A 16,970-nucleotide genomic window follows, 5' to 3' on the forward strand; every position below is an offset into this window, starting at 1 on the left:
ACCAAAATTACTCAGTCCATTAGTAGGAAACCTTGGCTGGCAGGAAAATCCTCACAGAAACACTGGCCATGGACACAAAATAATCTCAAACTATCTGATAATTGAGAAGTAAGCTCCACAGAAGTACTTGCCAAGAACACACTAAATATCCAAGAAATAAGACGAAAACGAAAGAATGTGTTCCTCTCTGCACTATGAATAGAATGAGTCTAAGTTAGTTAGTTATACTTTAGTTAATTGTTTTTTCTAATAGAATATCTACCATATGGTTAACATTCTTACTATATGCCATATATTGTATATTTGAGAGTATAATGCGCAGGTTTTATCCCCTTAAATTGGCTAGTAAAACTGCATATACACTGTAAAGACAGCAACAAAAATTTTGAAATGTGTTTAATTACTGATGGTTGAAGATGCTAAAATTGTACCTGAATAACAATAAAAATACCACAGTTTTCAAATAGAGAACATCCATATAACACAAATGATGATATCAGTCAATGTGTTATAGAGGATACTGTCCCAGGAAGCACTGGTCAAGGTTGAAAACTGAATAATGATCCTGAATCCTTCAACTTAGTATATTAATAACACACATTCATAAACAGAACACTAGATCTACTTCCAAAAGCACAGGCCATGGCATCAGATCAGTATATCAATAACACACTTTCTAACACAATCATTGGTATAGCGAATAAGTGTTTCAAAATGTATGATCATAGAATTGTATATTGACAATTTTACCACATTTCGAAAACTAGGTGTCCTGATGAGGATTTTGTATCCAAAACACACATGACAACAACATGAGATGAGTTCAAGATCAAGTAGTTTGAAGCTTTATTTTGACGATATTTTCTACAATCTTTCAAATTTGAAACATTCATTGACTTAATTTAATATCAGCAATATCTGATCGTAACGAAATACAATGTTATTTGACGTCTGCAATATTTTGAAATGTTAAAGTCAGTCAGGATGTTTGCGTTGATATTGAGGCTGATAGAAACAGGAAATATCTCCTATATACAGGATACTGACATTGTAACTCTACTTTTGGTTTAGTTTCTATAGAGTTACTGATATTCTTAAAGTAATAGTACAAATGAAATGATTGTCAATATATTTTTATGTCCTATTTTTGTTCGCTGGATTGGGCAGTGCCATGTAGTGTTCAATGAGGGAAATTTTGTCCAGAGAGCGGAATTGGCCTTCTCTTTTCTCTCGTTTTGCAACTGTTAAGGGGCACTGGAGGGGGAGGGGGGCGGTTCCAAGAGGGTCTCAACTGTGCGACTAGACGCTTTTTCCATTTAAGTCCTTCTGACCTGCATTAATACCAGGGGGACACCCCAAGCAGAAAAAATTCTAGTTTTCTTTAAAAAAGAAATCCCAAAATCCTACCTTGAATGGAGATGCTGTCTTCTGGTTTTATACTGGAAGCGTCACTCTGTCGGTTCTTGGACCACTTTCCTGAAATTATTGTAATCAGACTTCAAACCTGGTATAGTAGATTTGATGTTTGAAAAGTGACACAGATGCCTTGAAAATCCAGTGAAAACTGACTGCATTTAAATTGGTATTTTAGGTATTAAAGTACCATACTCAGTTTCTTTGCAGTTTGTCAATTTATTCAGAGAGTCCACATAGCTAGTAAAGTTTATTGTATGTTTATGTTAGTCAATTCAGCATCCCTTTCAGAGAGTCCACATAGCTAATAAAGTTTTAATACTTTTTCAAATAATCAAAAGCCTCACCATGATTAGGAAGGTTGACGTAATACGAAGTCACGAATTTATGTTTTGTGGGGGGTGGAATTGGGTTCTGATTTTCATCTAGGTCTTTGATGCTTTCATACATGTTTGGTTCTTGGAGCGCCTGATTTTCAGAATTTGTGCCAGACTCTGTTATCGGTTCCAAATTATTGGCAGAATTTCTCGTGAATGGCAATTCTGCGGGATCATGAACAGCTGTCAAATAGGTACTGTATCTTTTGAAATTTTCATCGATTTCATCGGCATTGTCTATGGAAGAGCTGAGTTCCCAGATACGCCCATATTCTACCTCATCCACAAAAACATCGTCCAAGGCTTGTAATGCATCTTGTTCTTCGTCTTTGCTTCTAAAGTGAGAGAATGAAATGAAATGAATGGAGTTTTACATCTTACTTTTCTGCACCTTGCAACACCATGTTGTGTGCAATGAGGGAAATTTTGCCAAGACAGTGACATTAGCCTGCTCTTTTTTCGATTCTAAACTGTTGAGGGAACTTTCTAACTAGGAAAGCGAGTTTTACATCCTGTTGCTTGCATGGTCATATCATTCAAAACATAAACACAAACAGTTCTCTTTATTATGAGGTAAATTAAATAATAATTGAAACTTTACAAGCCAGATTTATATTGTGTTCATTACTACTTATACTACCTACAAAGAAAGTGGACCTATCAAATTTATGTTTTGAATCAGACTGTATGTGCATGAACAAGAACAGTCTATTATATTTTGAGGGAGAATGAATAGTAATTGAAAGTATTCAAGCCAGATGTATATCGTGTTCATTACTACTTATACTACCTACAAATAAACTGGACTGTTCATGATTATACTCGGATGTGCACGAATAATTCTGCTGGATTAGAAATATCAAAACAGAACCTGAAACATGTTATTACTCAGAGTGTCATGAAAATTGCTTGACTATATTGTTTTAGACTGACAAAATTCCCTTCTCTACAGAGGTGATGAAAAAATGGCCCTGCCATTCCCCTAAAAATCTTTAAACTTACTGTAATTTGGCACTCTCCAAATCATATTTGATGAGGTCCGTTTGGTATTGATAGACTCGTTTTTGTAATCGGTTAACATGAAAGGATAATATTTCTATATGTGATGCATCTCGTTCCCTCTTCGAATAACGTAGCTGCATTTTTTTCCGCACATAACATCCTCGCATAACTGGAAATAAAGAAATTATGTTACTTTGAAAATATGTTAATTCATTGTGGTCTGATTTCGCATCAATAATTATCCCCCTTTAGTCTCCAATAGGCATTGAATCTTTGGAATAATGGGAAATGTGTTTATTTTGAAGGACATATCAGTTCATTGTGGTCTGATTTTATATCCAAAATTATCTCTCTTTAGTCTCCAAAGAGCACAGAATCTTTTTGGCATTAAAAGGAAATTTGTCACTATGAATGACAATATTCATTGTGGTCTGATTTTATTTCAAGATTTATCTCCCCTTAGTCTTCAGAAAGCATAGAATCCCTTTGAAAAGGAGAGGAAATAATTCGTTGTGTCCTGACTTATCAATACTATTTCAAGATTTATCTCCCTTTAGTCTCCAAAGACCATCATGTAGGTAAAAAGGGAATGGGTTCACATGAATATTAAACTATTGTTGTCTGATTTTAAATACATAATTATCTCTTTGGTCTCCGAAGAGGCTGTAGAAACTTTGCCTTACCTGCTTGAGCTTTGACTACCATTTTATCAAAATGACTATTGATGGAGTCTAACTTCTCCAGATGTCCTGGATGAAGGAACACTTTCGTCTTACCAATCTGCGAAGAAAAATATAAAATTTCAAATTTCACAAGAAAGGAAAAGAAACATTAATATTTTAAAAGAATTGTAATTAGAATTTTTGAGAATCTCACGGAGGTCTAGGTGTGTGAATAGCACAATAAATCAAGGCCTCCTTTGTGCTACAGGCTGTGTATATTGAAGATCTCCTAACATTTGAAGTAGTAGTCTAATGCAAAATTTCTTAGCAAGATCCCTCATTGCACACTACATGGCATTGCCAATCTTCAAATCAGTGGTAGACTTAGCAGGCACAAAAAAGTGGGAGATAAAACTCCATTCATTATTAGTTCAACTTTAACACAGAACCTCCAAACTCTCAAATTAGCCACAAGCGTGTTAATTGAACCTCCTTGACAAAAGAGTAGTACCAACTTACCTGGTAGCCTTCGACTTTCCATCTTTCTAGAATTTGTTTACACATCATAGATTCCACTAGCGGCTTTTTGTTTCCCAACATTCTTAAGGCATGCAGATATTTGTATCTATAAATAATTTCAAATTGACGAAAGCTCATCTCATGCTGATATCATGTGTTTCAGATACACAATCCTCATCAGGACAGCTTGTTTTAGAAATGGTAGTTAACTTTCTTATATAGCACTGAATGTTAGCTAATTGACAAGAGTTCATCTCATGCTGATATGTGTTTCAGATACATGATCCTCATCAGGACAGCTAGTCTTGGAGAAGGGGGAACTTTCTAATATAGGGGGTTGGCAAGGATCCTGTCTACCATCTGTGACCTATTGACTTAGATCTCTGCCAGATTATCTCATGCAATTGGATCAAGATTCAGTACTGTTGAACACAATTAAGACACAGGGTTTGATAGATCACTGATGACAAGAGAAATAACCCACAGAAAAAATATGAAACAAATCATCAAGATTTGCTAAATTCATTAAATTTTGAGAGAAAAAGGAACTCAATTCCTACCTTCCAAGAAAATCTGCAAATTTGACTCTAACTGCGAAACCGTTTTTACGAATTTTGACCGTTTCCAAGATGCCTGTGTACTTCAACTGAATTTGAACATACGAAGGTATGAAGACAGCTGGCGTCTTGAGAGTATTCGGACTGATGCAACGAATAAAGTGAGGTTTGGTGCTGGATAACTTTATCATTAGGTCATTCAAGGAATTCTGAAAAGGACGAAGGTTTAAGAATGAATTACAATCTTGACCATTTTTTGGCATATAGTCAGAGAATAGGAATCTAAAACTGTGTACATGCTGTGAAAACAGGCATGCTCAAAACTTAATTTGACATTTTCAAAAAAACGAGTCTATGCCTAAAATGCATAAAAGTTTAACTTAGATGAATTTAGATTTTTATAAATGCAGCGATCTGATTGGATAATATACCTGAATTAAAATTGTAGTTTTCATGATTGACCAATCAGATGACTTGAACACCAAAAAAAGTAGCTTAACTTAAATTTTTATAAATGCAGCAATCTGATTGGATAATAAAAGTGAATTCAAACGAACACCCACAAAAAAGTAGCTAATATTTCAAAATAAAAAAATAAAAAGTTAACCATACCCGGAAATGGAACGCCATTGTTGCCGGTGGTTTCCTAGTCAACCGTTTGGCTGGTTTTGTTCCTTTAACTCTGTGAACCTGCAAAAACAAATTCAAAGTTTGGTTTAGCATTTTTGAAAGTATCAATTTGTCTTGCAGCTGGCCAAAGCTTTTGATAGTCAGTTTTCAAGAATAACAACTTTGGTTTACAAGGATCCTGTTTACCAGCTGGCCCTTGGTCAAAATTAAGTCAGCTTTCAAGAATGACAACTTTGGTTTACAAGGATCCTATCTACCAGCTGGCCCTTGGTCAAAATTAAGTCAGCTTTCAAGAATGACAACTTTGGTTTACAAGGATCCTGTTTACCAGCTGGCCCTTGGTCAAAATTAAGTCAGCTTTCAAGAATGACAACTTTGGTTTACAAGGATCCTGTCTACCAGCTGGTAATAGGTCAAACCTTGTGATAGATAGTTTACAAATAACAGAATCTTACTATTTTGGTTAGTCCCTTTGTGGATTTTTCAGGTTTTCTCTTCATGGAGAACTGCCTGACACTAGTTTGTAGAGATCCCACGGCGCTAAGCGTGGTCTGGAACAATTCTCGGAATATCAGTTTTGTACTTGCTGAAATTGACGCCAAGTTGAAAAATCTTGAGACATTGAATATAATGATAAAAATGTAAAGAAAATTGAGTTTGATATCCGACTTTCCTGCATCTTGACTTGCTTATAAAGATGGGGAAAGGGATGCAGTGTGCAAAGAGGGAAACTTTGCCAGGACAGCGGCATTGGCCCACTCTTTTCCAATTTCCAACTGAAAAGTCCCCAGCCTATAGAACTTTAAGCTTTGGTTTATTATCCCATCTAAATGTCTAGACTGTTTTCCCATGTCAATCCCTCCAGAGAATTCATTCCCCTAGAAAACTTACATTTCATGGTGGTAGTGACGTACGGTCGAAGTTTATCTCTATTTTTCTCTAAAACCCCCTCCAGACTATAGTTTATAGTCCCTGCGTAATGACACACATTAAAACTTGGTCCACCATCACGAGGTGATTTATAGACCTTCTTATATTTATCTCCTAAAATACAAATTGGATTATGGGATATTTTTTTCTGCTCCTTATTTGGCTGATTAAGACGGCAACACAATGCAGTATGAAAAACCTGTAGCATTTGCCTACTCTATTTCGGTATCCAAATTGTGCTTTATCTAAATCATCCCCTGCATCTCTAATTGTGAAACCTGGACCAGGTTACCTGATTGAAAAGTTTACAGTGTCTTCGTAAAAAAACCCAAATAAACGTTTTGATAAGGTGTTTGAAGCCTAAAATTGTTAAAAATGAGTTATTTTTTTCATATATTCATGCCAGAGGACCCCCAGCTCATAGAACTTGTGTTGTGCTGCGTTGACAGGACCTCATGCACCACCTCGGCACAAAATACGAGCTCCAGCTCCAATTCTTTCCTGGCATGAAATCTGCCCGTTTCACTTAGTCGGATAAGTAAAAATTTGACCTCTAGTTAAGTCTAGCTTGAGACAAGGGAGAGAACTACTAATATTAAGTAGATTATTCTATTACCTGGTCCTTGGTGGATTTTAGCTGCCAGAGATCTATCAGAAGCTTTAGGAAAACTACATTCTTCATCTAGGACAGACATAATACTACAGGTTTTCTGGAGAAAAAAATTACTTTTGTGGACGGTGGTTTATGTAGATGAGGGTTGAGCTTTGGGACAAACTAATTCTTACCCTGTTTTCTCATGATTTTGGGTGTTTCAGAAGGGTAACTATGTTGTGCAAGTATCCACTACACAATTTCATTTCACAAGCCTTTTGGTACTTGGTCAAACCCAGTCCAAGTGTTGCCTTCCTCCTTTTTAAGTGTCATGAAGCAATCAGGCAAATATTGTCTAAATCAAGGGGCATTACTCATAAGGAAATTGTCCATATAAAGGGAAATAACTCACATCCAAGAAAAGGGAGATAACTGTATCATTAGAAGAATACAGTGAAGCTGTTGTTTTGATGCCTTCTGCTTTACAATCTTCCAACTCTTGTTGAAATACTTGTTGATTAAAATACAACTGAAGCTTTTCATTGGCTACGTTGATACACATCTGAAATTGAGATGAATAATAATTGGAATGGAGTTTTACACCCCACTCTACAGTTCCTTTCAGGTATTGCAATGTGCAACCAGAACAATTCAGTTTATTTGAATCAAGGTATAAAATGAATTGATACAAAATGGAATTTTACATCCTACGTCTAAATGGCTATCTTACTCTAAAGTGCCTTATTGAGCAATGTTCAATGGTGCCAAGACATTAATTAAGACAACCCAATTTGTCTTTTCAAATTTACCCCATTAGCCACAGTCTCACTTTTCATTAATTGCATGAGCCATTAAAATTAGCTATGTGGACTCTCCGAAACAAATTTGTTACCTGCTCAAAACTGTTCTGTTGAAGATTCTCAAAACCAAACAAATCAATAATACTGATAGATAGGCTGAATTCACTGAAACTGCAAAACAAAAAGTTTAAGAATAGCTTCAAAATATTTTTTTCATTTCTGCACGATTTTCCTTCTTTTATTACTAAAGGTGCATTTGTCCAAATATTTGCGAGACTCTCATATCAATAAGAGGCTGTGAAGAGAGAAGCACTACCTTGAGATGCTATCCCTTACCCTAAAGTTCCACCCCTGAAGATCTTCATCAGGTTGTACAAATTAGTTTATACTGTAAACAATCCACGAAAACAGCTGACTGTACAGTGACTATGCAAAAGCACCATCTAGTCCGTACCCTTTTGCCGACCCCAACCCCTTTTTCAAAATCCTCTCCTAAAAATCCAACCTACCTTGACTCTTCATCAGGTTGTACAAATTGGTTTATACCATTAACAATCCATGAAAACAGCCGACTATAGAGTGATTTTGCGAGGGCGTCCGTCCCAGTGCTGGCTTGAGGTGCAGTGAGATACACCAACGTCTGCTCTCCACGAGTAATTAGAACATCTTCTACAAGAGCTGATTGCAGGTCCTCAGACGGTATACACAGTAGACTGGATACTGAAATAAAATAGAGTTTTACTTCTATATTGCCCTTTACCAAGATAATGACATGAAATCAAGTTCCACATTTTAGGACCCCTGGTTCCCAGCCTAGGGTGTTTTCACCCCCTGGGGTGTGGGACTAGGGTGTCATGGGTGTGGTCAACTGGTGTAGGAGAAGAATTTATTTTTAATTGAGAGAGCACCTCACATCAACACATGCTGAAAATGTGGAAGTAACAAATTTTTGGGTTGAGAAAGATTCATGTGATTGCTCCGGGGGTATGAAGGCTGAAATAGGTTAGGAATCACTGTCTTAGGCCTACTTTTCTGCATCTTGTCATTAAAGAACGAAATCAGCAAAGTCATATAGTGTACAATGAGGCAAATTTCAACTTGCACATATTGTGACCCATAATTTTGTATCTTGATCATTTCCTTATCTGTCCCTTTGAAAATTTAAATATTTCTCAGACCTTTTTTCAGGGCTTCTTCATTGTCAATTTTGGCTCTTCCATCATCTACTGGGATGAAGGTTATGTTACCAAGGTGCAAGATGGCCGCCAATATTGTCACAAGACTGCTGATATCCTACAATGTAAAATACACATGTGAAATGGAAACAGACAGAAAATTTTCAAAAATACCATCTCCAAAGAGCAATTTTGCTGAAATTCAGCACCAGATTGGACTAATGAACACCATGCAGTGGGCAATGAGGGACTCACAATTCCTGCTTTATAAAGCTGACACACACTTGCTCTTCAACAAAAATCACAAGGAAAGATTTAAACTTGCCTCTGAAGAAAAACCAATAAATTTCAAACATTCTTTTACTTCCCAGAATTTCTGTTTGTTTTCTATCGTCATCTGTGGACTGAAATCCTCACCCAGATATCTGGAAAAAAACAGGGCAAAAACATACAGTGGATCGGGAGAAAGGGGGGGGGGGGACCTGTAGCCTCCAGTAACAGTGATAAGAGAAACTGAGCAGTTTAACAAAAGAGGACACGGTGTAGCTCAGTGCCTTAAAGCGTTAAAATCTTGAGGTTATTTATTTGGTTCCGTTGAACAAATGGTGGTTGTAGATTCTCATCCTGTGAAAATCTTGTGACCTTGATTAATTTTTCCGCATTATTCCAGTGGACCAAGCTTTTAATGAGTATTGATAATCGGGTGTAGATGGTTAATTTAATTCCTTGTTGCCATGGTTATTAATACTGGCCCCCTTTCCCTACCCTAACATCTGGGGGGGGGTATATTTTGTTACCTGTAGGGTTTTTTTTTGTCTATCATATTGACACGACACTCCTCTACAGTCAGCCCTGCTAACATCCAATAGAATATATGGTAATTCAACTCTTGGTTGCCATGGTTAACTACCCGTGACTTTTCTAAGAGATACTCTTTAAGGGAGGCTGAAAGAGTATTGTAAGGTCAAGGTCATTTCATATTTTCAGTGAACAAACAAACTGTCTTATACCTTGACATAAATTCACAATACAGATGAGAATAAGTAGTTACAGACTTTGTGTTGAGGGTTGTATTTGCAAACTTTCTTATGCAGAAAAAGTGTCTAATGATGTCAAGGTATAAGATGCAGTGAAGATGATTTCAAATGTTTGAACAATGCCAAGAATAACAAAAATAGCTAGGAAACAAAAGAAATTCTCTTGAAAAATGAACAATTCTTACCTCCTAGTAGTTTCTTGCCTTGTGGACAATATTTCAGCTCTAGATATTTGGCATAGCGACTGGAATTGTTGTTCATTAATGTCTGAGCATTACCAAACGCTTCCAGCAATGGATTGATCTGAAGAGAAAATGAAATTGGACTTTGGACTTGATTAGGCTGATGACGGTCAACACCATGCAGTGTGTAATGAGGGGAAATTTGCCATTGGTCTACTCATTTGATGGAAAACTGTTAAGGGATCTTTGACAGAAAGAAAGGAAGCAACAACTATTCTTTACAAGGATAACAGAATTAGTCCACAAATATCCTGTCTGCCAGTTGGTCCTTGGCCAAACCTGTCGGCATTGATCTTTTCCAGATCATCTCTACCCATTTACAGCTGGGTTGACTGGAATAGTGACGAAAGATGACTTATTCAAGGCCACCAGACTTTCACACACAGACTGAAAGTAGAACCAATGACCACCATTTTGTTCCAACATAACCAAGCAAATGATGTAAAGATTCCAACACTCTGACTGAATGAGCTACAGCCAGTCCCTCATCAATATATAAGAATTTACCTGATGTATTTTGTGAAGAAGATTTATGTCCTGACATTTAGACACCTCAATCAGATGTTGAACGATAAATTTACACGTTTCTGTTTTCCCCGAACCGCTTTCTCCACCAATCACACAACACTGAGAACGCCCAGACGCCCGCATCTCACGTAAGGCATGTTCAGCGTTGGAATAGATATGAGGTGGCAGTCGGCACAGAATATTAGCATTTTGATACAAATGACAAATCTGAAATGAGGAAATCCAAATATATGAAATTTGAGCTTCCTTTTAATGTAGCATCCACATGTGGACTCTCAAAAATGAATGTCAAGCTTATAAATCTAATGTGATTTTGTGAGCTCACAATGTGAACTCTCCGAAAGGGGCAGGCTACTCAATTCACCATGCCAAATACCAAATTAATATCATCAGCTATGTGGACTCTCTGAAAGGGGTAGGCTTCTAAACTGACCAAAAAAACACCAACCTGTTTGGAATAGTACGGTAATGTCTGTAGAGGGTTCACAGCTATTAATATCTCACCTATATTAGTCTGAAATCATATTAATGTTTTGGTTTATTGTCCTTTCCAACGACCCAAAAATTCAAAAATTTAGGTCATACATCACAATCCATTGTCATACTAATCGAATTCCTACAGTAAGGCTAACTTGATACAGTGAAACACGGTAGAAAAACTGTTAAGGCTATAATGATAATGCAGATCTTTGTGTTTTGTCAGTTTCTTGCAGAAAAGTATGAAACGAAACACCCAATCTGTATTTTATTAAGGTTAAAAAAAGCTCATGACTTACATATATTTTGTTGTATTTATAGCGTTCTTGTAAAATCTCTAGAATGTGTCTTTCAGTTAAGGTAGCAAGGTGTGTCAAGTCATCAGATGGACCAGTAGAGGGTAGTGTTCCCTGGAAACAGCAACAGTAAATAGTCAGATGGCGGCCATTATTGTCATGGCAACCAGCAAGTTGCAAAATATATCCAAAAGTTAAATGAAATGGAGTTCCATTGTCAACATTTCAGTTTCCTCATTATGAAGATGAATATCTGCAGTGTACAATGAGGGAAATTTTGCCAATATAAATGCACCAAGTGTAGAAGGATCTTTAATTCTAAAGATGAAAAGGTCTTCTAGATGTTCTTAAGCTGTTTTTATACCTCTCCTCCCTGCATCACTTACTACTAACCTGAGCAGAAATTGAATGAAAACAAATATGAACATGAGAATTTAAAAACAGAAAATTCCAATCTACCTTTTCTGAAGGATGAACTTTCAAAATGGTGGAAACGTGATCAAAATCTTTCTCAGATTCATGTTCAGACATTTTAGTTTTCCGAGTTGGAACATCATCTAGGTACTGAGCTCGAATCTGAGCTTCCATGAACTTTTCAGCTTTTGGTAATGGCAGTTCTGGTGGGCGTCTGCAAGAAATCGTATAGAAGTCATTGGCTTGTTCAATTGCAGAATGTGCAAATGTCTGATTTAAAATTTGAAAAGTGATACAGTTAGCTGAAATTGAGCTCTATCTATGCTTACACTGTTTTTGAAAGGAAGGCATCCTCTTCCTCAATTTCTTCAAAATCAGTTTCAGATGTCTCTGAACATTGCCGCCTTTTTCTGTGGTCATCTATAAGTCTCTGAATTTCTTCTGTGGCAGCCACATCAACTGGTCGGAAACCATGGATACCAGCAATATCTGTTCGCGCGTTACATTTTAATAAAATTTTTACCACCATTAGCTGAAAAGAAAGAAATTTTTTATAGATCAGTGGTTCCCTTTTTCAGCCTTCACACCCCTGGAGCAATCACCTCGCCCTTTCACACCCCCAAAAATTTGTTTCATCCACATTTTCAGCATGTGATGATGTGAGGTGCTCTTTCAATTCAAGACAAATTCTTCTCCTATACCAATTGGCCACACCCCTGACACCCTAGTCCCAGGGTTATAGATCAATATTCAATAGAATAAAAAATTTTGGCTTTCAACCAGAAACCACCCTGTATATTAAACAGTTTTCCTTTTATGTTAAAAAAGGTTTGCAAAACTTGGGGTCCATATATTAATATTGACAAAAACTTTGAGAATTTTTCACTAGAGGTTCCCAAGTCAATATTGACTAGCTGCCATTTTGTAATTGCTCCCTGACGTCAAAAGTGCAAAAATGGAAGACTGTACTGAAATGATAAAGTTAATGTGGACTCTCTGAAAATAATGTCAAAGTGTCATCAGATTGGTATCAGATGTACCAGATCATTAGAATCAGCCGGGAGACTTACCACCTAGCTGTATCTCTTATCAAAATGAACATCTGGCATCTAGTTTGTTAGCAATCAAGGAAATTCTATCAGGAAGTGACACAAGCTAGCTTTCCTAATATATCCTATGTCCTCCAAGTATTTACAATTTTAGACTTTGGTTTGATCAGAACTTCTCCAGAAATATATTTCACACAAAACAAAATCCAAAATTAAGACGTTAACAAATGAAATCCTTGAAAACATTTCCATCCGAAATTCAGTTACGCAAATTCAATCCTTAAAAACTTTCCTCCATAGATTTGAAAGAATTAAACATTTAAATTTTTTGTTTTAATCCAAAATGGTCTTGAGAAATTTCCCTTAAAATTCTAAACTAAAAATATAAGTTTCAGCTTCTGGTACATGTTCTAGGTCTCGAAAACTTAAAATAATTCACAAATTGGTGCTACAATTTTAGGTTTAAAGCCAAATTGCTCACATATTAGATCTATGTTTTTATACCTTCCTGCTTGTTCAATAGAAATACCCATTATGTTTGTGACCCATTGTGAAAGAGACCCACACTCAATGATATACTTATTAAAGTGGCAGTCTGATTTTCAAAAGGTTGGAAAAAGAACACCAAAACTAGGTCAAACTGCTTAATTAACAATTAGTATGCTCTGTTTTTAATTAACCCTTTTAAAACAAATTCAATTTGATCAAGTAGATACATAGATATAAATAGCATATTTTAGAAATATTTTCTCAATAATCATCATTCACAATGTTAAGTGAAATTGCAGGAACCATAGATGTCTGATTGAAAATTGAATGGTGAAGGTTGATGCTATCAAGGTCCCTGATATACATAAAAAATTTAGAAAATCTCTTTACAATCTCTTTTAAAGTGTATTTAAGATGTATTTTCAAGTATAATTTACCACTGTTTTTAATAATGAAAATTATGCAGACCACCCCTTTAAATACTTTTGTAATATGTTAAGTCACTGCTATTCACTAAGTGTATTTTTATTTGTTTGAATATACAATGCAAATACATGCAAATATGCTCACACCCTTTAGGGCCAATAAAAAATTGTTATCAACACCATCAAAATAACAATAGGACCCCAAGGACATATAAAAACAGAAAACCCTTCAATATTTCTTCCTATTTACAACTGAAGCTTTCTTGATGAAAGGGGAGGTGTGCCATAGTGGCCCCCAGTTCCAATATGATATCAATTTCATTTAAAGCATTTTTCCTTTTGTACACAAATTTGTCATTTTTGTTAACATTTTTTTTTCACTAATCATTGATTTATGAGTTTTATCAGCTAGAAAATGTTCAAGTTTTACAGACTGTAAGCTTCCTGGACTAACTGTCAAGCTTAAAGATGGGTTTCTTTATTTTTAGTGTCGAATTAAGCAAACTATTTGATTGGTGTTTCTAATGAATTATTATGTATTCTTAATCATATCATAATGTTCTTATTGCATTAAGAGTTTCAACCAATCATAAATGTACATGTATTTACAGTCTGGATAAACAAAAAACTTTTTGACCTTGCTGGTAATTCTCCTCTAATTTAGCTAATTATGAATTAATTATAGACATGTGAGACAAACTGGTATTTTTCCAAGTCATTAGAACATATCTACTTTCTATTCATATAAGTATTGGCATTTTCATTTATGAAAATAAGGGAAACCATCTTTAAAGTGGAGGTGCCCTAGAGGCCCAACCTTCGAATTAACAATTTTTCTTAACATTTTCAAATCATTCTTTTTGTCTTATGCCAGACCAACCTACTTCCTTGTTTTACTGAAAAAATCTGTAAAGGCAGGAGAGAAAAAACAGAAAAAGGGAAAAAAGCCTTATGAAAGCCAGGAATGACCTGTATCATCTTTTAATAATAGAGAAATTCGACTGGTAGATTTGGTTGAGTATGCTACAAGCTGTGCAGTAGTAAAACGTGCTCAACGGAACATATTATACCAGTCGCTTGCTCTAGTGTCTTCTCTCAAGGCAGCAACATTCTCCTGCCAGCGGCCATCTTGAAGTGTTCACATGACTGTCTTAACGGAAGAAAAACTCTAAGTTTCGTGCTCAACGAAACCCCACTAAGGTACCAGTCGAACATATTTCGTTGTTAACAAACTCTACGTGTTCAACAAAATCGACCAGTCAAATAAGCCTATTAAGTCTTTTTTTTTAAAGAGTCAAGTTTTGAAGATAAAGGCCCCAGCTCTTACTCTGCAAAATTAATGCAACTTCTCTCCCGAGATTTTCACTCTATGCTTTCCTAATCAAAAGATTTCTTACCTGATTAAACTTGGCAGCTACATGTAAAGGTGTCCAACCGTTCAAGTCTACTGCATTTACATCAGCTTGGTTTTCCAGCAACAATTTTAATCCTTTTTTATAGCCATTAGCACATACTATATGCAACTAAAATGAAATGAAATGGAGTTTTACATCCTGCTTTTCTGAATCTGATTGTTATTGAAGACAGAAATGCCAGGCAGTGTGCAATGAGGTAAATTTTGCCAGGAAAGTGGCATGAACATCAGTATCGGGTGTTCCATCTGCCCTTGCTTTCTGCTCCTAATTAGGCTATTGATGACATGCAACGCCACACTGTGTGCAATAAGGAAAAGTTGGCTAATAGTGGAATAGTGCAGTCAGTAGCGATGAGATGTGTTCAAGTGTTGCAGTGTTCAATGAGGAAACCAGTTCTGATTCTTACCCAAGTAATTCCATCAAACAATGGCTTGCTGACGTCCACTCCATGGTCAATAAACGTCTGGATTTCAAGGCAGACGTATCTAGAGGCGGCAATTCTTAACTCGGACAACTCGTTACTATCCAGTCCTGCAATAAATGATAACATTTTTTCAGCATTTTTGGAGTTTTACATTTCCAGTTTTCCATTTTTCTAATTTATGCTCAAATAAAATGGAGTTTTACATCCTACTTTTTTTGCTAGGACAACTATACACTTTTTAATCACTTTACATAAAAAAAGAAAAGAAACATATGATCTCAAAAGGAGTTTTACATCCTTGCAATAAAAGATATTATAAATTGTTTACAGTCTGTCGAGGGCTCTGATTGGCTTTGCTAGCAAATGTAGCCAATCAAATTTACTTCCTGATGTCAAGGTATTAGACAGATTTGTAATATAAGGTATGATTTGAGTGCACACAAGGTTCATTGGTGCACTGATCCATCACACTGCTTTCAAAAATACTTTACCTTTTTCCTCGAGATGTGTAGCCAGTAAGTTATATGACTCCGATTTAGCTGGAGCGTGATCGATAGGAAAATTACCATCCACATCCAAGATGGACGCTTCAGCTCCATTCTGTAATTAAATTATAAAATAGAGCAAAATATACATTTAGAGAGTCCACGGAGCTTAACAGAATTCTGTGCTATTTGTCATCTGCATCAAGCACACTTCTGTCAAAATACACAAACAAATTTGAGAAAAATTTACTTACATTTAGTAAGAGTTGGACTAGATCTGTGTTGTCAAGGTGACAAGCAGTGTGTAATGGCGTCCACCAATCATCATCCTTGATGTTCACGTCTGCTCCTTGTGAAATCAGGATTTCTGCTACGATGGCATTCCCTTCTGTACAACACTGAAAAACAATTTTTATGAAAGCTAGTGGCAGCGCTAGATTCCTGAGGGGTACAAATAGGGCGCAGACTGACTCAATGGGGGGACAACTGAAGTTGAAGTTGGGGTACAAATACTTTTTAAAGAGGGGGGAGAGGAGGAGGGGAGACGAATGTAGGTATTATCTCAACTTTTTGGGGGATTAGATTAACGGGTAAGCATGTAACTCGCTAAGCCACGTCAAGGATTTGGAAATAAAAAAAGGCCACCAACCTTATGTAACAGAGAAACGCCATTACCAGTTGTAAAATTAGGATCAATACCTTTTTTTACTAATTTTAATACTGAAAACAAAATTAGACATATTGAATGATATGAAATACATGGAGTTTTACATCCCTGATGAATGTGAGTAACTCCTTGCAGTGTGTACAGAGGGATAATTTGCCAAAAGAGCACATAAGCCTACTGTTTTTTTAGATCTTTAAAGAGCAGAGTAGAACCCACAACCATTGTTAGTCTGATGATAGATAGCAAATGATGTCATGTAAAGAGTCCAACACTCTAACCAAACTATGCTACAGCCCATCCCCAATGAATGAATAAACAAACACTTAGCCTACCTTGCAAATCATCTCCAGATTCTATGGCCTCTT

At 36.2% G+C, this 16,970-nt stretch overlaps 1 protein-coding gene across 1 annotated transcript in view; it reads right to left on the reverse strand.

Moving 5' to 3' along the window:
• Nucleotides 1–396: 396 nt before the first annotated feature.
• The window catches only part of LOTGIDRAFT_156167 (hypothetical protein), a gene marked incomplete at both ends in the record, with an annotated part of 17,066 nt that continues 492 nt past the window's right edge, over nucleotides 397–16,970 (reverse strand). Inside the window, 28 exons of the mRNA XM_009046188.1 lie at nucleotides 397–431; nucleotides 1,408–1,476; nucleotides 1,761–2,125; nucleotides 2,793–2,961; nucleotides 3,476–3,572; nucleotides 3,974–4,079; nucleotides 4,534–4,739; nucleotides 5,143–5,220; nucleotides 5,616–5,746; nucleotides 6,052–6,204; nucleotides 6,707–6,800; nucleotides 7,095–7,244; nucleotides 7,575–7,653; nucleotides 7,992–8,202; nucleotides 8,661–8,775; nucleotides 9,022–9,082; nucleotides 9,455–9,602; nucleotides 9,880–9,997; nucleotides 10,444–10,671; nucleotides 10,913–10,978; nucleotides 11,241–11,351; nucleotides 11,631–11,865; nucleotides 11,981–12,183; nucleotides 15,012–15,137; nucleotides 15,436–15,560; nucleotides 15,945–16,053; nucleotides 16,193–16,336; nucleotides 16,588–16,658. Coding sequence (XP_009044436.1) covers nucleotides 397–431; nucleotides 1,408–1,476; nucleotides 1,761–2,125; nucleotides 2,793–2,961; nucleotides 3,476–3,572; nucleotides 3,974–4,079; nucleotides 4,534–4,739; nucleotides 5,143–5,220; nucleotides 5,616–5,746; nucleotides 6,052–6,204; nucleotides 6,707–6,800; nucleotides 7,095–7,244; nucleotides 7,575–7,653; nucleotides 7,992–8,202; nucleotides 8,661–8,775; nucleotides 9,022–9,082; nucleotides 9,455–9,602; nucleotides 9,880–9,997; nucleotides 10,444–10,671; nucleotides 10,913–10,978; nucleotides 11,241–11,351; nucleotides 11,631–11,865; nucleotides 11,981–12,183; nucleotides 15,012–15,137; nucleotides 15,436–15,560; nucleotides 15,945–16,053; nucleotides 16,193–16,336; nucleotides 16,588–16,658 — 3,803 coding nt within the window. The remainder of the gene's footprint in view (nucleotides 432–1,407; nucleotides 1,477–1,760; nucleotides 2,126–2,792; nucleotides 2,962–3,475; nucleotides 3,573–3,973; nucleotides 4,080–4,533; nucleotides 4,740–5,142; nucleotides 5,221–5,615; nucleotides 5,747–6,051; nucleotides 6,205–6,706; nucleotides 6,801–7,094; nucleotides 7,245–7,574; nucleotides 7,654–7,991; nucleotides 8,203–8,660; nucleotides 8,776–9,021; nucleotides 9,083–9,454; nucleotides 9,603–9,879; nucleotides 9,998–10,443; nucleotides 10,672–10,912; nucleotides 10,979–11,240; nucleotides 11,352–11,630; nucleotides 11,866–11,980; nucleotides 12,184–15,011; nucleotides 15,138–15,435; nucleotides 15,561–15,944; nucleotides 16,054–16,192; nucleotides 16,337–16,587; nucleotides 16,659–16,970) is intronic.

The sequence above is a fragment of the Lottia gigantea genome, assembly GCF_000327385.1.
Source record: "Lottia gigantea unplaced genomic scaffold LOTGIsca_10, whole genome shotgun sequence".
NCBI lineage: Eukaryota > Metazoa > Mollusca > Gastropoda > Lottiidae > Lottia > Lottia gigantea.